We start from the raw sequence: 23,902 nt of genomic DNA, 5'->3' as shown, positions 1-23,902 counted from the left end.
TAGGGTGGATGTAGTTTTGTTTCAGAGCTTTTAAGTGACTTGACTTACGTGTGTCTTTGCTAGCCGGTAGACGTTGTCCAGCAGGGATGCGGTTGTGCCATCGATAAACACCTTGGCCACGTTTTTACTCGCCATCCGAGAGAGGATTTTCTTCTGGGCCCGCAGACCGATGTCCTTAGCTTTGAATGCATTGTCGGTCATAACTGGGGAAAAAATATAGGAAATATAAGGTCAGATATAGTTTGCTGAAGTTTGCATTACTAGATAAAGGGGGATTAAAAAACGCCAATACTCGCTCATGCGGAGAGCTCCTCCTGGAATTCCATCAGAAGTTACTTCTAAATTTTCTTCTGAGATCGCCTCAGGAGTTCCTCCAGAGATTCCCTCAAGAGTTCCTTCTGGAATTCCTTCAGGAGTTTCTTCAGGGATTGCTTCTGGAAATCTTCCAGGAAATCCTGCTGGAATTCCTCCAGGATTTCCTATTGGAATTCCTCCAGAAGCAACTATTAGGATTCCTTCAGGAGGTCCTTTTGAGATTCCTCCAGAAGCTTCCTCTGGGATTCCTTCTGAGATTCCTTAAGGATCCTTTTGGAGTTCTACCAGGATTCCATTTGGGATTCTTTTTGTGATTCTCCCAAGAGATTTTTGTACAGTTCTAGGAACTGTTGAAGGAATCCTCTGATAGAAATGTATGGGAATCTCAGAAACTTCTAGGCGATTAACAAGTGGATTTCATGGAATAATCTCTTCACTTTTTACCAGTTCCTTCTCGGATGGAATCGCAGAAGGAATCCAACGAGATACCCCTGAAGCACATGCTGTAAAAATCAATGAAGAAATCACGGGAAAATGCTCTGAATCCCTGAAAGAATCCAGCAGAAATCCCACCAGGAGTACCACAAGGAACTCGGGCGGAATAATGTGAGGAATTCTGGAAAAATCTATAAGGGAAACCCGGAGAAATCCCCAAAGGATACCCGGAATAAATTTTAGAAAGAATCCCTAAAATAATTTTTGAAGGAAGCCCTGCAAGAAGCCTTGGAGAAATAAGAATCTCAGGGACTATGAATGAAAGAATCCTAGAAGGAAATCTTGAAAAAATCCCGGAAGAAATCAATGATAAAACTCAGGACATATTCTGGGGGAATCCCTGGTGTAATCCCAAGTCTAGTCCCTAAAGGAATGCCGTACAATGTCCCTGAAAGAATCCCGGGAGTATTCTCTAAGGAAATCCCGGGAAGAATCAAGGATTCGTACAAGAATTACAGAAAGCATTCTTTCTGAATAGAACCCCGGAACTCTTGAAGGAACCCCAGGAGAAGCCTCTGAAGAAACTCCGGGAAAGATCAATAAAGAAGTCCTGGGAAGAATCCCGAAAGATTCCCGAAAGAATCCTTTATGGAAAGCCAGGATAAACTTAGCCCTGGTAGAAATCCGCAGGGAATTCCTGAAAAAAATCTGCAAGAAAACCTGAAAGAATCTTGGGATGAATCCTTTGGAGATCCTTCCACCAGAGGCGCTAGTGTTCGTTCGCTTTGATGTTTGCCAGTGTACACGTTGCTGAATAATGCAAAACGAAAATTACAGGCGATTTGTGTAGTGGTGTGCGTGTTAGACACACATCAGATCGAAATCCATCATGGTCGACAGCGTCTCGCACGATTCTTCCAACAAGTGGCAGTGTGCTTATTTAAAAGACACACGGGCAAAAGTTTATGATGAATTTCTCTCAAAGGACGTCTGTTTGTCTGATATGTTAATATCTCTTCAATGCGTCGAAACATTAACAACAATTTCACACCAATAAACACAAATTTATAGTCAGAGCTTGCATTCCCTGCACGATTCTTCAGGAGTTCTTCGAAGTGCGGCTTCCACCTTTCGATCACTTTACTTCGGTCCGTCACAAGGTTTCGTCCTTATGCTGTCACATTTCCGCTTGCGTCGCCAAGCATTTTTCGGCATGAGTAGAGCCAGGGACGTTTTTGATCACCTAGCAATCGTTTGACACATCCGTCCATAAATAACTCAGTTCAGAAGCCCAACACTGAAATGCTGTGTTCGGCAAAGCTATAGATTAGTGTTTTCCCTATAATTATCACCAAGGAAGCCATATTCTAACTCTCATATTTACGGCACTAGAGCGCTAGTACCACCTACTCAAACTAAACGATCGAAAAAGCCGATCTTTTAGTAGAGTAGGTGGTACTAACAATTTTACGTCGTAAATATTAGAGTTATAATTTGGCGTTTTTGGTGAAAATTATAGGAAAAACACACCAATCTACAACTTTGCCGAACACAACATTTCAATATTAGGCTTCTGAACTGAGTCATGGACAAATGAGTCAAACGATTGCCAGGTGATCGAAAACATCCTTGAGTAGAGCTCCTGTGGTCAACATCGAGCTTCTGTGTCAACATAGAGCAGCTGCGTAACGTTGAAGTGGTTCAAGACTACGCGCAGTTGTTAGCACTACCAACGGAAGAGCAGCTTGGCGCAGCTACACTTGAAGATGGCTGGAGGGACATCCGATCCGCCATAGGTAGTACCACGGCTACAGCACTATAGGCTCCGCGACTCCGAATCACAGAAACGACTGGTACGACGGTAGTTGAACAGTTGAAAAACGAGAAAAATGCAGCATAGGCGAGAATGCTGCAGCACCGTACGAGAGCGAATGAGGCACGTTATAGACAGGCGCGGAACAGGCAGAACTCAGTCTTGCGGATGAAGAAGCGCCAGTAGGAAGAGCGAGAACGCGAAGCGATGGAATGTACCACGCTAAGGACACACGAAAGTTCTACGAGAAGCTGAACCGCTCGCACAGAGGCTTTGTGCCACAAGCCGATATGTGCCGAGATAATCACGGGAATATTCTCACGATCGAGCGTGAGGTGGTCAAGAGGTGGCGGCAGCATTACGCTGAGCACCTCAATGGCGACGTTGCAGGCATCGAAAGTGGCGTGGTAACAGATCTAATAATACGTGCGCAGGGCGAAAGATTTCCAGCCCCTAACCTCCAAGAGATTGAGGAGGAGGTTCGCCGGTTGAAAAACAACAAAGACGCTGGAGAGCAGATCAACTACCAAGCGAGATACTGAAATACGGTGGAGAAGCACTGGTGAGAGCACTACACTGGATCATTACCAAGATTTGGGAGGAGGAAGTATTACCGGAGGAATGGATGGAAGGTATCGTGTGTCCCACCTACAAAAAGGGCGACAAGTTGGATTGCGGGAACTACCGCGCGATCTCACTATGAGCGCTGCCTACAAGATACTCTCTCAAATTTTATGCCGCCGTCTATCACCGATTGCAAGAGAGTTCGTGGGGCAATATCAGGCTGGATTCATAGGTGAACGCGCTACAACGGACCAGATGTTTGCATCCGCCAGGTGTTGCAGAAATGCCGCGAATACAACGTGCCCACACATCACTTGTTCATCGATTTCAAATCGGCATATGGTACAATCGAACGCTATGGCAAATTATGCACGAATACGGATTCCCGGATAAACTGATACAATTGATCAAGGCGACGAAGTAAATTCAGCTGCTTGCTTTCGCTGATGATATTGATATTATAGCACGTAAATTTGAGACGATGGCGGAAACGTACATCCGACTAAAGAGTGAAGCCAGGCCAATCGGATTAGTCATTAATATGTCGGAATACAAAGTACATGATGGCAAAGGGCTCCAGGGAGGAATCCTCACGCCCGCCACCCCGAATTTCTATCGACGGTGATGAAATCGAGGCGGTTGAAGAATTCGTGTACTTGGGCTCACTGGTGACCGCCGACAACGACACCAGCAGAGAAATTCAGAGGCGCATTGTGGCAGGAAATCGTGCTTATTTTGGACTCCGCAGAACTCTACGATCGAACAAAGTTCGCCGTCACACGAAGTTAACTATCTACAAAATGCTGATTAGACCGGTAGTCCTCTATGGGTACGAAGCATAGACCCTACGTTCAGAGGACCAATGCACTTTTGGAGTTTTCGAACGGAAGGTGTTTGCCATCTACGGCGGAGTGCAGATGGAAGACGGGACTTGGAGAAGACGAATGAACCACGAGCTGCATCAGCTGCTAAGAGAACCAACCATCGTCCATACCGCGAAAATCGGGAGGCTACGGTGGGCGGGTCACGTCATCAGGATGTCGGATAGCAACCCGACTAAAATTGTGCTCGAGAGCCATCCGACCGGTACAAGAAGACGTGGAGCACAGCGAGCTAGGTGGGTCGACCAAGTGGAGGACGATCTGCGGACCCTACGCAGAGTGCGGAACTGGAGACAAACAGCCCTGGACCGAGTTGAATGGAGACGGCTACTATGTACAGTAGAGGCCACCCAGGCTTTAGTCTGATCGGTAAGGTAAGGTAAGAGCTTCTGTGGGAACTTCCGCGTTTCTTGAGAACAGCACATTAGTTCCATTTCTCCGTATTCCGCTTCTTCTAGGCGGAGTTTTTTCTTCTAAAAAAGACTGGTATGTTTCTGCTTTTATCGTTCTACGTTCTGCGGGGTTTCATGCTACAGCATGACCTTCTGCGCTGCATTATTCTGCCTATGATCGCATAACTGTTCCATATGAATAGGAAACCCAGCAAATATGGGACTGATATGCGATCATAGGCAGTATTCTCCTCTGAAATATCTCTACACTCCATGGTAAACCAAATCGTTCCTTCAAGCATGTGCCACCTCGAGCAGAAGGGAATAACAACAGCATAAGGAGCTGTGTTATTTGGGTAAAATAACTAAATAATAGAATCGATGATTTTTATGTTATTAACATAACATATTATGTTATAAACTTGTCTGTCATAAGCGGCAAAATAACAAATATCATAACAAAAAAATGTTCTTGGAAAACCATTTTAATAACTTGTTTTGTCAGTTTCAATAACAACTTAATAACAGTGAATTTGGAAAATATTCCAATAACAAATTTAGATATTAATATGTTATTGATAGTAATCGGAAAGCAAAATTTGTTATGGTATCAAAATCGTAACTAAATTAATTATGATACTTATTATATAAAGTTATTCACTATGTCTCACAAACCCACCAATAACATGAGTAACAAATGATCGAAAAATACTATGGCCAGTAGTACACAGGGTCAAATATTTGACAAGGAAAGAACTCAAGAAACAACATCAGTTTGACACTAATGAAAATTTGATCGAGTCAAACAAGATGTTTGAGCATTGGTTTCTTTTCGGACAAATATTTGACCCTGTGTACTAGCAGCTTATATTCATATTCAGAATCAGAATGAATTAATCATTTTAAAAGAATATAAATAAAATTTCCAGAAATTTCTTTGAGAGTAATTCCACGAAATCATTCACAGATTTACAAAGACTCCTCTAGAAATTCCTCCAGAATTATGAACAGAATCCCTTCAAGGTTTTCTTCCGAATTTCCCGTCATTATTTGTCCCGAATTTCATCTTTAGATGTCTCTGAAAATTTCTTTGATAATTTATCCAGGAGTTTTTCATGAAGAATTCTGCAGGAGTTTTTCAAAAGATTTTGCCAACAATTCTAATAATAGCTCAGAAGAATTACTTTTGGAATTTCTAAGAAGATTGCGCCAGGAGTTCTTTTGAAGACTTGTCCAGGGTATCGAAGGCTTTCTCCAGAACTTCTAAGTGTTTTATTCGAAAATTATTTAAGGAATTTTCAGAAGATTCGTTCAGAAATTTCCGTCCTGACTGTATACAAAAATGAAACAAAACAAAAGGACAGGTAATTATTATCGAATTGTTGCTTTGATTTCAAAACTTGTTACTGTTGTACTATTGTTGATAAGTTCATCAATAGTACAACAATAACAAAACTTGTAGTTCATCAAAATATGTTATTGAAATGTACCTGAGTGAATGTATATCAATTGCTAAATTATAACAAAATTAGATTGTTCAACAAAATTTGTTATTAAAAAGCTATGTCTTGATATTTGAATAATAACAAAACAAGATATAAAAACAGGTTATGTGATTTCGTGGTTATTAATTTGATATTTTCCTCTGCTCGGGACGAACCCGACGGGCTCTCGGCTGTACTTCAGTCATCAAGAGAGGCCTCATAAAGCCCGTCCTTGTCCGGCAGCGCTGCCTCGAGATTAGTTTGTTTAGAGGATCAGGTAACAGTAGTTCGGCTCCAGAGGAACAACCTCCACCATTCGAGAAAATTGTGGCACCCGTCGGTACCGTACTTTATTTATTGCGGAGAATTTTGAGCGCAGTTTGACCATCACTAGATATAGTAATTAGACGTTAGCGTCACTTGTTTTACTTATTTATTTATCACCTGATCACTACCAGGCCCGTCAGAAACCGCACTCTCTAACCAACTGGTAAAGCAATTACAAAAATACTCAGCACTGTGCACCGAATACCTTTCACCCTTGTTTTTCCCATATTTATTTTCAATTTTATTGCCCAATACCTATCTAAATCCAATCATTTTTGCCGCGCGAAGCCGTTAAGTGCAAGCAAGCGTGAAAAACCCACGATTCACCGCTTACCCATCGCTATGGTCAACGGGTGCGAACCACAAACGAGGGTTTCCCGGTTTGCTCGTCTCAATCTTTTCTCTCTTTTTCAATCTTTTATTTCCGAAGGCTTTGAACGATCATTATTTTAGTAAAAATAACATTTAAAATGCTTGATCAAATTAAGAAATTGGTAATTCAAAAATAATCATATTGTAAACCAATAGATTGATTACTATATTTATTTGTCAAAGTTATTGGAATAACACTCTTGTGGTCACAAGACTAACAAAAAGGATGCTGGTAGCTTTGAAGGTTAGTTAGAAGCGTAATACAGGGGATGGCCAAAATGTTTGGGATAGGCAACTTTTTTTCTCCCACAAAAAAATTCAACATGCTGTAGTTTTTCATAGAGTGCATCAAAAAATTTCAAATTTTGACTGTTTGTCAACCTATTATATGTGCATCATTGGTACAAATCTGGGCACGATTGATTAATATTTCGCAAAGTTAGAACTGTTCGCGTAAAATACTATTTTTTAACAACTAATTTTTGAACTGTCATATCTCGGAAACCAGTGAACCGAATTGAAAGATTTTTTTAACATGTATCAACAATATATTGATACTTAATACGACGTTATAATATGAAATATTTTCTCACGACGATTTAAGTTATACCGGGTTGAAATTTTTATCCATAGATGGAAATAAGTCAAATTTACAATACCACACAAAAATTATTAAATGTGTTCTTCCTTCAATCTAAATAGGCTCTAATATATCTGATTAGAGATAATTTGAGAACAGAAGTGGAAAATCTTTGGATATCAACACGAAAATTTATTGACATTGATGTAAAAAAATTACATTTTTTCGAAAAAATCCAAAAAGTGTCAATCTATGATAACTGTTGGCGCACATATCAGCGTTCATGGAATGATCACTGTCGGGTCCGAAGGAATGGAGGAATAATCGAGAACTAGCACTGTGACCAAGACAACTGATTTACACACACGACATTGTAGTTCAAATGGACTGTATTTTGAGGTAGTTAAATTCACAACACGAAACGATTACTTAACTGAACTGGCGATAGTTTATTATAACTACGGAATGGTACAAACTCGGTTTGTTCTAACTGCGCGCGCGTATATTTCATCCTGTGTATCGCTTAAACTAGGACTATTATGGACGACTAATGACTACTATAGACTACTCTAGACTACTAATCGGACTATTACTCGAACTACGGTTCTATGGCGGTTTTATAGGGATCACAGTCACAAACATTTTTGGAAGAACAAATAATGCAGTATTTTGGGACAATACTGGGCTGAATACAAAGGTTGTCTACATCTACAAACATAAATGGATAGTATCAGCTACACTGCATCGGAACTGCATCGATTATGCCGACAATCTTTACAGAGATCGCTACCAACTATCACAGTGCAACTACTCTATTGCGAACTTCTATTTACGCATAAACAATAACTTTTTTCAACGTTTAAAAAGTACCTATGTTTTAATAGTTTGTGAAGCATTTACATATTGTTAGTGTACGTTCAAAATTTCATTCAATTTGGTTCACTGGTTTCCGAGATATGACAGCTCAAAAATGAGTTGTCTAAAGAATAGTGTTTTACGCGAACAGTTCTAACTTTGCGAAATATTAATCAATCGAGCCCAAATTTGTACCAATGATGCTCATATAGTAGGTTGACAAACAGTCAAAATTTGAGATTGTTTGATGCGCTCTATGAAAATTTATAGCATGTTGAACTTTTTCGTGAGAGAAGAAAAAGTTGCCTATCCCAAACATTTTGGCCATCCCCTGTAGACGTTTTTTTTTAGTGTAAAGCATGTCTGGGATGTATCGGGTAACAATGATGTAGAAATTAAATTTCAAATTAGGGAAATGTAAACGTAAGGAAGAAAAAACGGAACACATACCTGTATCAATCATTGTCTCTTGGAAGCAATCAACTTAAAATAAACGGAAGCGTGCTCCCCCTCGATATATGTAGACCGTAATGTAGACTGGATCCGTTCGGTTAGCCGTTGTCGGTGAGAATAGCAGAAAGGAGCACTTGGCAGAGTCTCGAAATAACGACCTTTGTAGATCGATCTGTGCGATGACGATGACGACGGTATCAGTCTTGTATCTTGCTATTGTACCTTTTTTTTTTCTTTGGTTCGATATCTTTGGGAATGAGGAAGGTTGGTTTTCACCTCAATCGAGGTCACACACCGCACTTTGTTGGTTGGGGAAACAGTACCCTTAATTGAATGTTTTTGCTATTATTTCGCAATTCCACGTACCGGCGGCGACGAGACGATGACCGGCGTCACTCACTGTTGCTGTTTGCTGTTGCCGGTCATGGCCTTCGGAGGCCCACTCTTACCATCTGTCCGTGTCTCTTTTTTTTTTTTGTGGTGACTGCTCCTCCGGTGTTTTCCTATCGGTTTTCCGTTTCTCACAATAATAGCACTTCACTTTCAATCAATCAAAATTATAACACAATCACTTGTGACCGCTGACTCACACCATTCTGTTCTGGGAGATGGTTGGTTTGAAAACTGATTTTCCGTGTTCTGTCGTCTGATTGGTTTTCTGTTTTTGATTGTTGCGACACGAAAATACTTTTCTTGTTCAAAATGGTGCGACAAACAAAACATAAATCAGCTATTAATACTGGCGGTAGGTGTAAACAAAAGATGGGAATGATTTCTGAAAATAAAAGAAACAAAGAAATAATGGAAATTATAAGAGAATAAACCAAGAACATACTAAGAAGCTAATGAGGACTTAAACAAAAATAGGATACATTATTATCAACTTAAGGTTGAAGGATTCGTCATTGATATCACCGTCATCATTGAAATTTCGAAAGCAGTTTTCTCGTTCAAAACACAAATGTTCGTTTTGAAAATGTATTCACTGGATTCCAGATGGGGAATGGAATAGAGTTGTAAACATTGATGCCTTGAAAGAGAAAACTGCTTTCCAAATTTCAATGATGACGGTGATGTCAATGACGAATCTTTCAACCTTAAGGTCTCAGCTGCATTCAGTCCCTACTTGCGTTTTTGAAATCACTAATCTTCAAAATTCGTCAACAAAACGGCCTGATTTTGATTGTCTTCCTCGTTTAGTGAGTGAACAGAGCCAGGATAAGCAATTCGACAATGATTTTTCTTAAGGGCCTAACTGACTTGATCGATTTCTCTTTGTCGATTCTCTCTTTCGCTAAACTTGATCAAAACCAACACAATCATTATTCTTTTTGTTTCTAGAGCAAGATGTAGTCGCATTTCAACCAAAAAATCTTTGGAAAACTTAATACACTTTCCTTAACCCTAAAAGGGATACCTTCATGGCCTCAGTTTCGTCACCTCGATGAGTGTGTTCCATCAAAGACGAGCTCTGAAAGGCGCCTGGGGTCCAATGGACCCCAGGTATCCCTTTTAGGGTTAATAACACAACGAGAGGATCGATGAAGAGAAATCGAAAATATCAGTTAGGCCCTTATAAAGAATCAGCGTCGAATTGTATCGTTTCTTGAAGATTCGTTATAGGGGAAAATGCAAGGGAAAATGTGTATTTTCGGTAGTTTTGTTCTTTTCGGCATGGGGAGGGGGGGTTTTGGTTTGGGTTTGTTGAAAGCTGATGAAGTTGGCCTCAGCTCAAATCCTTCCCAACTAAGCTGAATTATACGACCAAGTTTCAGAAAATTTGGCCGACAAAAATCCTTAATACCGAACGTCTTCCTGTCTGTGCCTCTAATTTTTTTTATGCAAAATTGAAATTGGATGTCGTCTTGATGTTTCACTGATGTTTCGAACTCGCCTCGGGCAAAAAGCTACTTTAATAAAGAAAAAAAAAAGTTTCACCCAAGAAATTGGTAATGACAAGTTAACTACAAGTTCGATTGTTAGCCCTTACCCTGTTATCTTGTTCTATTCAAAATCTGATTCTTTGTTTTCCCAATCCTGATGACTCACTTCAGGAGTACTAAAGAGATTATCGAAACATTGAAGTTTAGTTAGTTTTGAAGGCGTTTTTAAGAGACGATCGCTATCAAGATATATTTCTAAGATTTTGATTATCTTCAAATATCGAACAGAATTTAGGAATTTCAAATTGTTAGTTCAAAATCTAATATAACACAAGAGTTTCACAATGTCAACTTACTGAGTCAGTGAAAACAACCAGCGAATACGCCTGCTGCAGAATGGTATTCCTCCAGGAATTCCTTCAAAATTTCTTCGAGGAATTCATTCTAGCGTTTCCCCAGGAGTTCATCATGGGATTCCTCCATGAAAGCAGAAGTACTGCTTTTCCTACAAAAGTTTCAAAAGAATGTCAGCATCCAGAAGTTGCTTCCGGGATTCCGGAGTTGTCTTCTGGGATTGATCCAGGAGTTCCTTCTAGGATTCCTTTAGGAGTTGCTTTTGAGATTCCTGTTTTTTTTTGGTAACTTCTACTTCTGGGATTCCTCAAGCAGTTCCTTCTGGAATTCCTCTGGAAGTGCCATCTGAGATTGATCCATGAGTTCTTTCTAGGGTTCCTAAAGAAGTATTTTCTGAGTTTGATTCAGGAATTCCTTCTAGGAACCCTCCAGAGGTTCCTTCTTTTTTTCAGGAACTCCATCTGACAGTCCTACAGGGATGAGTGTAATCAGTTTCGTACCTTTTAATTCCGCCCTAATTGCTTATCCTTAGACAGATATCCACAGGATAACTGACACTGAGGAAGATTACAAGTGGTAGTCGAAATACGCGTATATGTCTAAGGATAAGCAATTAGGGCGGAATTAAAAGGTACACGCAAAAAAATATTCCCGTTAGATGTACGTGATTCATCACATGAACTGAAATTTGCTTTCATTATTCCTAGTTTATCGGATTCCGATGAAAGCCTCTAATTCATTCGTAATCTCTACGTGATATTCCGTTTCGAGTAACATTTTGTCATATTCATGCTACGTGATTGGTCACGTAGCAGTTCAGCAACGTTGACTTTATGTGACTTTCCTGTGTGAAAACTACCAAAAATCAACATGGCGCCGGACATCCTTGCAGACCGGGTCATTATTCACAATTTTCGGAGATTTTTAAACGTAAGTAATCGAAATTAATCGTAAATGTACTTTTAAAATAATTACAACAATTATTCTAGAGTGCAATATTAGACTGTATAAGCTCTTGACGCTGTCCCAGGATTTGGAAGCACTTGGAGCGAACGGGTACGGATTGATCGTACCAGATTTATTTTGCGCGTAACAGCTCGCGGAGAAAACAAAACGTAAGTTCTAGTGCGTAAAATATTTGGTTTTTGAAATAAATTAATTAGTCAATAATTATATTTTTAGAAATCCCAAAATGGTTAACTGATGCGCAACGGAAGTGCGCTTCAAGAGCCATCGGGAGCGGTGGCGTCCGGTGTTAGATAGTTACATGCAGAAAAACGAGAAGCATTTGTAATTCGAATGGGTGTTTCTATATTTTATTTTCTTTTTATTAATAAAATGCTCAATAACTGAATGCGTTTATTTATCAAGTTTAAGAATCCGGATGAAATTACCAAAAAATATTACATTATATGATAAATGATATCAGAAAAACCCAATGTTATTTATTGAATTTCATGTAACGATAATCTGGCAGCTATTTATGATAAACTGGAAAACCACGTATTTATTATCTGACAACTGTGTACAATGAACTAGAATCTGGCTGGCTTTGCATTACCGGAACGCCAAGTTAGTTTTACGTGAAATCTACAGTGGAAAAAATCTATGTATGCTTTCACGTAAACCTAAAGTGAATATTATTTTGGGTGTACGAAACTGATTACACTCATTCGAAGAGGGTATTCTGCTTAGAGGGTTCGAAAAGTCGGTACAAGAGTCCTACAGGCAAGCTTGCTATTTGATGAAAACATTCGCGAAATGATGCGATTTGCTTTCGACAACGAATACGTTTTCACCCATCCTCGCTTTATTCAATCAACCTCCCATACGAGTAGCATACGAACGGGCTCAACACTGATCAGCATAGTTGACTCTTCCTTTTCACCGTTGAGCCGTTGCGTTCTAGCCAAGCATCTCTTTTCATCGCTTTCGATGCTTTTCGACAGCTTATCGCGAAGCATCGTTGGCTGGAAGCTTTATTAGTATGGTATCGGTACATGCGAATGTTGCTTCTGTGTGCGTGTCGAGCGTTCGTGCCGTAGCTTCGCAAACCAACCTATTCGGTATGGTTCGGCTGTTCGGGCGAGCGTGTGGCGGCACAGTCAGATGTCTGCAAAATCGTTTGTGATTTACATCATGTTCGTTTTGCCACCTCTTTGCTGCTGGTCATCGCTGATCAGTGCACAGTTCAATCGCACGCGATAAATATACAGTTGATGAGTTGTGATGAGCACTAGTGAGGTGATAATTTGCATCATTGCCTACAGGAGTTCTCCCTGGGATTTATCCATAAATTCCTTCTGCTTTTCCTACAGAAGTCCATTCTGCGATCTCTCCAAAAGTTCCTTCTGATATTTCAAAAAGTGGAGAATGCCACTTTTTGAGAAATTATAATTCTGGGATTCCTCCAGGAGTTTATGGAATGCCAAAAGAAGTTCTTTCTGCAAATCCTGTAGGAGTTCCTTTTGGAATCTCTTCGGGACTGTCACATGAAAAAGATCCTGGAGTTCCTTCTAGGAATCCACCAGAGTTTCCTTGTATTTTTTTAGGAATTGTTTCTAGAGAAATTTCTTCAGAGATTCCTAGGTTTTTTTGTAGGATTTCTCCAGAAGCTTTCTATGATAGCTTCATGATTACCTTCTAAAAATCCTCCAGGGGCTCCATTTGGGATTCCTCAAGAAGTTCCTCTTGGCGCTCTTTCTGGGATTCTTGCAGATGTTCTGTCTCAGATTCCTCCAGTACTTCCTCATCGCGTTCCTCTCATAACTTCTACTTACATATCTTCAGAATTTTCTTCTAAATTTACATTGGAATTCCTCCCGGAATTTCACCTGACATTTCTTCTGGAATTCCAGCTGCGGTTCTCTCCGGGATAGCTCAGGAATTTCTCACGGGATTCCTTCAGAATTTACCCCAAAATTCATTCAAGGATTCCTTCGAGGATTTTTTCAAGATTCACTTCAATTTCTTGTGATTCTTTCAAAAATTGCATGCAAGATTCCTCTAGAAGTTTCTTCTGGGATTTCTCCAGGATTTTTTTCTGGCATTTATCTATAATCTAGGGAATACTTTAAACTCTTTCTGGGATTCTTCTAGGAGTTCCTTTTGGAATGTCTCCATAACTTTATTCAGGAATTCTCCCAGATTTTCCTAATAGAATTCTTCCTGGATTTGTTTAAAAAGAATTCTTTATGGAATTTCCCCAAGAGTTTCGTAAGGATTTCTTCCATGAGTACCATATAAAATTTCTACACAAGTTCATTGAGTTTATCGAAATTCTTTCTCGGTTTCCTGCAATAGATGCTCTGAGATAGAATTTTTAAAGGAACTCCTACTGTCTATCCCTGAAAAAATAATACATTTTAAAAGCAACTGGAGAGTTCGCGGACGTAACGTAGAAGAAACCCTTTTTTCTAGTCGGGTGAGCCAGTGCGATAAGTATTTGGATCTACATACATACATTTATTTGTTCAACATCATTAAGACAAGACATAATCAACAATAGTACGCCACAATACTCGGTTTGTGGCTGCCGCTCTCCATCCTCGGTCGCGCCCAATGCTCGCCAAGTCACGCTCCACCTGGTCCGCCCATCGTGCTCTCTGCGCTCCACGCCTTCTTGTGCCAACCGGATCCGTTGCAAACACCAGCTTTGCAGGGTTGTTGTCCGGCATTCTTGCAACATGCCCTGCCCACCGTATCCTTCCGGCTTTGGCCACCTTCTGGATGCTGGGTTCGCCGTAAAGTGCAGCGAGCTCGTGGTTCATCCTTCTCCGCCACACACCGTTCTCCTGCACACCGCCGAAGATCGTTCTTAGCACGCGTCGCTCGAAAACTCCAAGTGCTTGTAGGTCCTCCTCGAGCATGGTCCATGTCTCGTGCCCGTAGAGGATTACCGGTCTTATTAGCGTTTTGTACATGGTGCATTTGGTGCGTGGGTGAATCTTTTTCGACCGTAGTTTCTTCTGGAGCCCGTAGTAGGCCCGACTTCCGCTGATGATGCGCCTCCGAATTTCTCGGCTCACGTTGTTGTCAGCCGTCAGTAAGGATCCGAGGTATACGAATTCCTCCACCACCTCGAAAGTATCCCCGTCTATCGTAACATTACTACCCAGACGGATCCGGTCGTGTTCGGTTCCGCCTACCAGCATGTACTTTGTTTTTGAGGCATTCACCACCAGTCCGACCCTTGCTGCTTCGCGTTTCAGGCGGGTGTACAGTTCTGCCACCGTTCCAAATGTTCTAGCGATAATGTCCATGTCGTCCGCAAAGCACACAAATTGACCGGATTTTGTGAAAATCGTTCCCCGGCTGTTGAGCCCGGCTCGTCGCATCACACCTTCCAGCGCGATGTTGAAGAGTAGACATGAGAGTCCGTCACCTTGTCGCAGTCCCCGGCGAGATACGAATGAACTAGATAGTTCACCCGAAACTCTTACGCAGTTTTGCACGCCGTCCATCGTTGCTTTAATCAGTCTAGTCAGCTTCCCAGGAAAGCCGTTTTCGTCCATGATTCTCCATAGCTCTGCGCGGTCGATACTATCGTATGCCGCTTTGAAGTCGATGAACAGGTGGTGCGTTGGGACCTGGTATTCACGACATTTCTGGAGGATTTGCCGTACGGTAAAGATCTGGTCCGTTGTCGACCGGCCGTCGATGAAGCCGGCTTGATAACTTCCCACGAACTCATTTGTTTTAGGTGACAGACGACGGAAGATGATCTGGGATAGCACTTTGTAGGCAGCATTCAAAATAGTGATCGCCCTGAAGTTCTCACATTCCAAATGGTCGCCTTTCTTGTGAATGGGGCAGATTACCCCTTCCTTCCACTCCTCCGGTAGCTGTTCGGTTTCCCAGATCCTGACTGTTAGCCGATGCAGACAGGTGGCCAACTTTTCTGGGCCCATCTTGATGAGTTCAGCTGCGATACCATCCTTACCAGCTGCTTTGTTGGTTTTGAGCTGGTGAATGGCATCCTTAACTTCCCTCAGCGTGGGAGTTGGTTCATTTCCGTCCTCCGCTGCACTGGCGTCGTCGTTCCTTCCGTTGCCGTGGGCTCCCGTGCCTACGTTCTCCACGCCGTTCAGGTGCTGATCGAAGTGCTGCTTCCACCTTTCGATCACCTCACGTCCGTCCGTCAAGAGGCCTCCGTCTTTATCCCTGCATATTTCGGCTCGCGGCACGAAGCCGTTGCGGGATGCGTTGAGCTTCTGATAGAACTTCCGTGTTTCTTGGGAACGGCACAGCAGTTCCATTTCTTCACACTCCGCTTCTTCCAGGCGGCGCTTTTTCTCCCGAAAGAGGCGGGTCTGCTGTTTCCGCTTCTGTTTGTAACGTTCCACGTTCTGTCGAGTCCCTTGCTGCAGCATTACCGCTCTCGCTGCGTTCTTCTCCTCCAAAACCGTTCTGCACTCTTCGTCGAACCATTCGTTCCGTCGATTCCGTTCCACGTACCCGATGGTGCTCTCGGCTGCGTCGTTGATGGCTGCTTTCACTGTACTCCAGCAGTCCTCTAGAGGGGCCTCATCGAGCTCGCCCTCGTCTGGCAACGCGGCTTCGAGATTCTGCGCGTATGCTGAGGCGACATCCGGTTGCTTCAGTCGCTCTAGGTTGTACCGTGGCGGTCGCCGGTACCGTACATTGTTGATGACGGAGAGTTTTGGGCGCAGTTTGACCATCACCAGATAGTGGTCGGAGTCGATGTTGGCGCCACGATAGGTCCTGACGTCGATAATGTCGGAGAAGTGCCGTCCGTCAATCAGAACGTGGTCGATTTGAGATTCCGTCTGCTGTGGTGATCTCCAGGTGTAACGATAAGGGAGGCTGTGTTGGAAAAAGGTGCTACGTATGGCCATATTTTTGGAGGCGGCGAAATCAATGAGTCGTAGGCCGTTTTCGTTCGTTTGCTGGTGGGCGCTGAACTTACCAATCGTCGGTCTGAATTCCTCCTCCTGGCCTACCTGAGCGTTCAAGTCTCCTATGATGATCTTGACGTCGTGGCTTGGGCAGCGGTCGTACTCGCGTTCGAGCTGCGCGTAAAATGCGTCCTTGTCATCATCAGTACTTCCGGTGTGTGGGCTGTGCACGTTTATTATGCTGAAGTTAAAGAATCGGCCCTTGATCCTCAACCTGCACATTCTTTCGTCGATCGGCCACCAACCGATCACGCGCCTCTGCATATCGCCCATCACGATGAAAGCTGTTCCCAGCTCGCGTGTGTTGCCGCAGCTCTGGTAGATGGTATGATTACCTCTAAACGTTCGCACCATGGATCCTGTCCAACACACCTCCTGCAGCGCTACGATGCCGAACCCGCGGTCCTTCAGTAGATCGGCGAGTATGCGGGTGCTCCCAATGAAGTTGAGAGATCGGCAGTTCCACGTACCGAGTTTCCAATCGCAAGTCCTTTTTGTTCGCTGGGGTCGTTGCCGTTGGTCTCGGTTCGTATTATTCTGTTGCTGATTTTCCGTTACAATGGTTTTTTACGGCTGGCTCGTAGGGCCTGACACCAACCCCCTACTTTCCGGAGGACCATAGTGCACAGTTGAGCTTAGAGTCCTTCCCTGGCACTCGGACGTAGATCAGCCGCCCCTAACATGGGGATCAGACGCTGTTGTGAGCCGCTCCTCCTGGAGAACAGACGCTCAGGTTTGCCGAAGCAAACCCCCCCTTCCCTGTCAGCCTACGACCAAAGTTCCCACCGGGGTTGGTTACCCGATCTTCCCTAAGGTTGCTCATAGTTACCGGCCGGTACCGCGTGGAGGTAGGGATAGGAGTTGCTGGGCAGAGGCTAGTGGATCACAATGGGATCTGAATTGCGCAGCATACCCAGCCTTTACCGTGTTTAGTATTTGGATCTATTTGTGGCAATATCCGTATTTAATGCATGCCGTATTTCTCCGGCAATGAAGCTGTGCTTTCTGGGCAGTTCTTTTTTGTTCCCTTAGAGATTCCAAAAACCGAATGTGATTAAAAGGTAACGTTATATATGCCTTTCATAAGGATTAGAATCTCATTGAAAATGAGCCCCTAATCAAACACATTGATTCGATTTAATTTCTGGGAAAAACAAGCGGTAGTAGTGTGCCGAGCCACTTGAGCAGTGGCTGGTATTTTTGACACTTTTTCGCTATAAATCAGTCACAATTCCGAATCAATTGACTTAAAATTTTGTACACGACTAGATATTATAGGTATCTCACCGCGTTCCAAAAATTGTGTCAATTGAATCAATATTAACTGAGTTATAGCAGAAAAGTGCCCAAAATAGAAACCCTGCCGAGATGGTCCCACTTTTCTACTGATATTTATACATGTAACTCTAGCCCCATCCATATCTTGCTTTCAGTTTAGTCCCAGAACAACTAGGAAAAATTTGGGGCTATAGCTAGATACAAGATTTTCTCAAATTGGTAGATGTGCTCGGTAATAAGGTAATAATTCACGTGAGTCCTTGAGTTATTAGTACTTAGGGGCCATGCACAAATTACGTCACGCTTTTAGGGAGGAAGAGGGGTTTGCAGAAAGTGACGACCCATACAAAAAATATTAAGGTCCAATACAAAAAGTATGACTTAGGGGGGTTAAAAATGTCGTTTTTTCCATAATTTGTGTATCACCCCTTAAGGCCTCTTGTACGTAAGATGGTACGTTAAGCATGTTAGTTTTCCTTACATCAAGTGTAGTCTCGGCTAGGAATATTCCGATTTTTTAACTATCAGCAATGCAGAATAAATAGCAGTGACATAAATACCAAACAAGGAAATAAAAAAGCAAGGACTTTGTACTACAATCCTTTATACCAAAACACATTTATTGCAGTTTGACAAACCGGAGTCACTAGTGATCGGTTTGGTAGAGCTTCTGCCGTGACGTAACACGAAAAAGTGTTCTATCTACGCTACGGGCTCCGTTAAAGATCAAGCATATTTTAAACCCCCTCAACCATTCATCCATTAGCACGGGTAGCATAATACTTAGGCTTGGAGTTCCCTATTGCTACAGGTGGTCCGTAGTGCTATTCTACCCCAGCAGCCAAATGGACTTCCCCCTGAAAGAACTTCTAGAGAAATCTCAGATGGAATTTATGGTGGGATCTCGGAAAGAAATCTCGTATGATTACCCAAACTCCTGGAAGAATCCAGGAAGATAATTCTAGAGTAAATCTAGAATGAATCTCAAACGAATCCTGGAAAGAGATCGTAGAGAAACCCCGGATAGAGCTCCTGGGGAAATTTCAGATGAAGTATTGTTCAATCTCAGAAGAAACTATCAGAAGAATCCGAGAGGTAACTTCTACAGGACTCCTAAATAAAGCCCTGAAAGAATCTCAGAAGGAGCTTCTTAAGGAATCCCAGAAGGAACTCCTGCAGGAGTGCCGGAATACGCTTTTGGATGAAATACGGAAGAAACTCTTGGAGAAATCTTTAGAGGAGTTTCTGGTAGAATCTCAGGATGAATTCCTGGAGAAATATCGGAAAAAGTTGCTGGAGGTATCCGAAAAAAACCTCTATGACTTCATTTACATGCTCAATGGGTTGCAGTCAAAAATAAATAAAATCGTTTAATTTTTATTGCTCTCCCACTTACTTCAAAAGCATGTTAGCCAATGAAAGCATATAGCTACCGATTTGGATAGAAAAGCATTGATCAAAGAGAAAAAAATTGATTCGTTACAAAAAATAACGATTTACTTTTCAAGCACTGGGTGGGAGGGAATGACCAAAATTTGAACTGAAAACTGATACAAACATTAACCTTCACGTACCCGACCTCTAACATCTGATTTTCAAAATGCTGACATTTCGTCAATTTTCATCCAATTTTTTGAAGTCGCCCTCAATCGATCATAAATTTGTGCACGTTCATTACACCCAAGTGGCCATGCAATATGCAAACTTATTGGTAAATTATACGACCCTTAATCATGGAAGTTCTGGGAGAATCTAGAACATCTTTGGAAATTAGTTCTTTGCAGAACATTAATTACTCCACGGACCTATAGAATGATGCCCCTCATCAGTAGAGTTACAACAATCCATTGAATACGCTTGCAGATCTTAAGGCTTTCACGCGCGGATGTGGTTGAAGGACCTAGAATATCCTTAGAAATGTGTTCTTTACAAAACAATGTTCCATGGAACTATACGATGTTGCACAGTATCCGTAATGTAACAACAATCCATCGATTACATCTGTAGATCTTAAGGCCTTCACTCGCGGAAGTTGTTAAAGGACCTAGAATATCTTTGAAACTGGTTGTATACATAGCTAGGCTTCATGGTCCTGTAGGATGTTACATCGTAACAGTAATGTAACAATCCATCGATTACGCTCATAGATTGTAAGGCCTTTATTAGCCGAAGTACTTGGATGACCTACAACATCTCTGAAAATTAGTTGACTACATCACCATACTCCATGGACCTGTCAGATGTCGTAGCCTATTGCTACACTACATCTAAAGGTTAGATTTGGATACGTCATATATCGTTCCATAATTTTTGAACCATCCTTCATAATAAAGTTGTTTACTTCATGTATCCAAACATTTTGAAATAACAACCATGATTTGATTCATCACATTCCGTCCCGATTCACGTATATACTTACACAAACAGTTGGCACATTCCGCCGCAATCCGCTGATAAACGATCCACGTTTGTAACTCTAATATACTGGCAGCACTCATAGCTCGAGACGGTTTTTGGACGTTTATCACCTAGGCCACGTTATCGTTACAAGAATGCCGGTGGAAGCCTGTCAGGTAGCAGAAGAAATGGAGAAATGGAAAAGATTATATTAGTAATTTGCTCGCCATCAAAGATAAGAGTCGACGCGCGTTGTCTCAGATCAACCCTAGACGTAGCGTTTGGGGAATGGGGAGGCATCTATGTTGCAGTAGTAGGTATGTCTTAAGTCGATGCTATTTACATAAACATCACGGAACATTGTCTTAGGACAATTCAATGCAAATAGCTATGCAGGCCGGCGACCTAAATTAACAATTCGATGGTCCAACCGTTTCCAAATTAACACATCAAAAATGGTCATGAGGTAACCCAATTTTATCACAAATTACAATCATGTCACTGCTCGCTCAATGCCCTAATGAAAATGTATAGTAGAAATACAGAACAGTTTAGTGTAATGCTACAGTAAATGCGTTTGTGAATACAATAAACAGTGATAAAATTATATAATACAACGTTTCGACACTTTGGATGGTGTCTTCGTCGGGTTAGATAACAACTCTTTTTGGTGTATTAAGACTACGTAGCCGTTAAAATCCGATTCGCGCAGAATGTAGTCGATTCCCCCATCAACTTAAGGTTATGTTTCTTTGATTAATGGGATCACAATGTATTTAATATGAATTTAACTGATAGAAGGTAAAAATTTTGGCTGTTATAATGACGTCAGAATGCACACTATCTTTGAAAACTTTGGCAAAACATATTGATAACAGAAGACATAAACTTGCCACTGCCAGGGGCTGACAATTCCTGAAAATTATTGTGTACTTAATGGTGTATAGTATTTCAACGGTTATTTTTGTTTCGGGTTCAGCAACCCGGGTTTTGCCATGGAGACAACATAATTTCCGGTGGGTGACTTCCAAGCTGAACCACTCATACGACAGCAGTAGGTATGCCCATCCTGCCCAGCCCTGTGTAACGTGGTAGCTACAAGCTACCTATAGGTTGCTTAGGTTTTAGCAGCAAAGAGCAGAGGGAATCCCACCGAGATTAATTTCGCACCCATCCAAGTTGGCCAGAGCACAGAAAAGCATGAATGCGAGAAATCCCAAAAGGTGACGCGCAAAAAAAATATCCGTGAGATCTTAGCAACCAGGCTTTTTGGCAAGCCAGGCCTACTATTTGGTTGGGTGTTCATATCGGCGCCTAGATCTAACTGAATAGCCGCTACCCAACGCAACGGTGTGGACGCTACTGGAAAGGTGAGCTTTAATTTAAAATTAGGCACCGGTCTTATCGCGATTACATTTTGAATGGTTGTCTGATTAACAGCGATAGCCAGTGGGCGAACAAACAAAATATATAAAGTTGTGTTTTGCTTGGAAATTTCGCGGAATTGATGTGATTATTAACCTAGTTTTGATTATTTATAGTTTTGGGTTACATGGGATAAAATAGAGCATAGGATAACCATTATAATTTGGATCCTCATATATGTTAGACCTTGAGTCGTACTACCAAGGTCTTCGCAGATATGACTAAAATTTTTAAAATCAATCGCAATGATTCACTGCACGGGCAGCAATCATGTTCTCACAGAGAATATCATTATATTTGACATTAATTTAGGTCAATCACGTCGTGTCGCAACATGTTTACAAAAAAAATACTGTGGTGCTGAGGAAACTTACATATGTAAACAAAAACGTTTATGAATCTTACGCATTAAATCCGCAAAGTTCTAATTAGCCTTGTCAATAAAGTGATTAGAATGTGATCCAGTACATTCAACTGGCAGTTCTTTCGGAAATCGGAGATTAGATCGGAGATCGGAGATTAGATATTAGAATAATGTTGGACCCAAATCGTACACTACGTCAGCGAGCTGTTCCCAACGTAATGCAATATGAACGTTAAATACTGGGTGTCCAAAATATATACTTAAATGGGTTCAAAATCAAAATGCGTTGGGGTGTGAAAACTGAGGCTTCAGAAATCAGTGATTTTATCAAATTTTCACCCAGAAACGACCTTGTGACTATTTCTATCGGACAGTGGAGGCTTTTACGAGCATATCAATATGATTATTATGTGTAACACCCTCTGAATCGTTCTAATTTTGACTTAAAATTAAACTAATACCCTCTAGGCATCCAAAATGTGACCGTTACCCTAATATTGATGTGAACTACAGAAAAATGTTCCATTTTCATTAAAATCTCTTCTGTTATAGTTATGTTATATTCTTTGCGATATAAATCAAAGCCCTGAACAACTTTGCCGAAGATAGTATCGTTCCTGGGGCCCATATAGCCGAGGCGGTAAACGCACGGGTATTCAGCATGACCATGCTGAGGGTGACGGGTTCGATTCCCGGTCGGTCCAGGATCTTTTCGTAAAGGAAATTTCTTGACTTCCTTGGGCATATAGTATCTTCGTGCCTGCCACACGATATACACATGCAAAATGGTCAATGACAGAGGAAGCTCTCAGTTAAAAACTGTGGAAGTAAGCTGAGAAGCAGGCTTTGTCCCAGTGAGGACGTTACGCCAAGAAGAGAGAGAGAGAGTATCGTTCCTTCCTATCTGGCTTCAATCTCGTAAATAAAAGAAAATCGCGTTAAGTACTGTTCCTTTGAATTCCACTAAGAATTAGCATCCTTTGACAGATACGTATTTCGACCTCAACTGTAAGATCGTCTTCAGTGTCTTGTACTTGACTCGACTCGAGTCGAGTCAAGTACAAGACACTGAAGACGACCTTACAGTTGAGGTCGAAATACGTATCTGTCAAAGGATGCAAATTCTTAGTGGAATTCAAAGGAACAGTACTTAACGCGATTTTCTTTTATTTACAGAAATTCCCCTAACAAGCCCAGGTTAATCATCATCATTCAATCTCGTGTTATATCTCACCAAAGTCGTATCTGAAGTAACTATGTACTTTAGCGTAACATGGTGGTGGTGAAATTCAGAACTATGCTCTTCATGATCTGGAAGTATTCGTAGCCCTGAACAACTTTGCCGAAGATTGTACCTTCCTATCTGACTTAAATATTGTGCTATATCTCACCAAAGTCGCACCGGAAGTAACTATGTACATTAGCGCCACGTGGTGAAATTTGGAACTGGGCTCTTCGCTTCGTGACTCGGTAGTACTCGTAGCTCTGAACAATTTGCCGAACATTGTACCATCCTACCTGGCTTCAATCTCCTGCTATATCTCACCAAAGGCGTACCGGAAGTCAATTTGTACACTAGCACCACGTGGTGGAGAAATTTGAAACCATGAAATCCATTACCAGGTAGTGGTTGTTGTTCTGAACAACTTTGCCGAAGACAGAATGTTGCTATCTTGTCGAGGTTCCGAGGGAACTCGCTACAAAGACATGATACACATAACTAATCTGGCAACAAAACGGCACCGGAAGAAGTTAAAAATGTGGAACTAATGTATTCGCCTGGTTCTTACCGGAAGCTGTATGAAATTCCAA

At 41.7% G+C, this 23,902-nt stretch overlaps 1 protein-coding gene across 4 annotated transcripts in view; it reads right to left on the bottom strand.

Annotated features, from left to right (window-relative positions):
* Positions 1 to 23,902, bottom strand: part of LOC109421719 (tumor necrosis factor alpha-induced protein 8-like protein) — a 75,921-nt gene that overhangs the window by 11,072 nt on the left and 40,947 nt on the right. For 2 of the 4 annotated variants that reach the window (XM_029858105.2, XM_062856971.1), the window contains exons 3-4: positions 20,324 to 20,470; positions 49 to 203 (exon numbers count right to left, since the gene is read on the bottom strand). In XM_029858105.2, the coding sequence (XP_029713965.1) occupies positions 49 to 203; positions 20,324 to 20,402 (234 nt within the window). In that variant the 5' untranslated portion in view covers positions 20,403 to 20,470. Of the gene's footprint in view, positions 1 to 48; positions 204 to 8,468; positions 9,247 to 20,323; positions 20,472 to 23,902 lie in introns of those variants that run through there. The other 2 variants (XM_029858107.2, XM_062856972.1) reach the window with 2 other exon arrangements.

The sequence above is a fragment of the Aedes albopictus genome, chromosome 3 (genome assembly GCF_035046485.1).
Source record: "Aedes albopictus strain Foshan chromosome 3, AalbF5, whole genome shotgun sequence".
NCBI lineage: Eukaryota > Metazoa > Arthropoda > Insecta > Diptera > Culicidae > Aedes > Aedes albopictus.
Note: the sequence above shows the minus strand (reverse complement) of the source record. Positions and strands in the feature narration are given on the sequence as shown.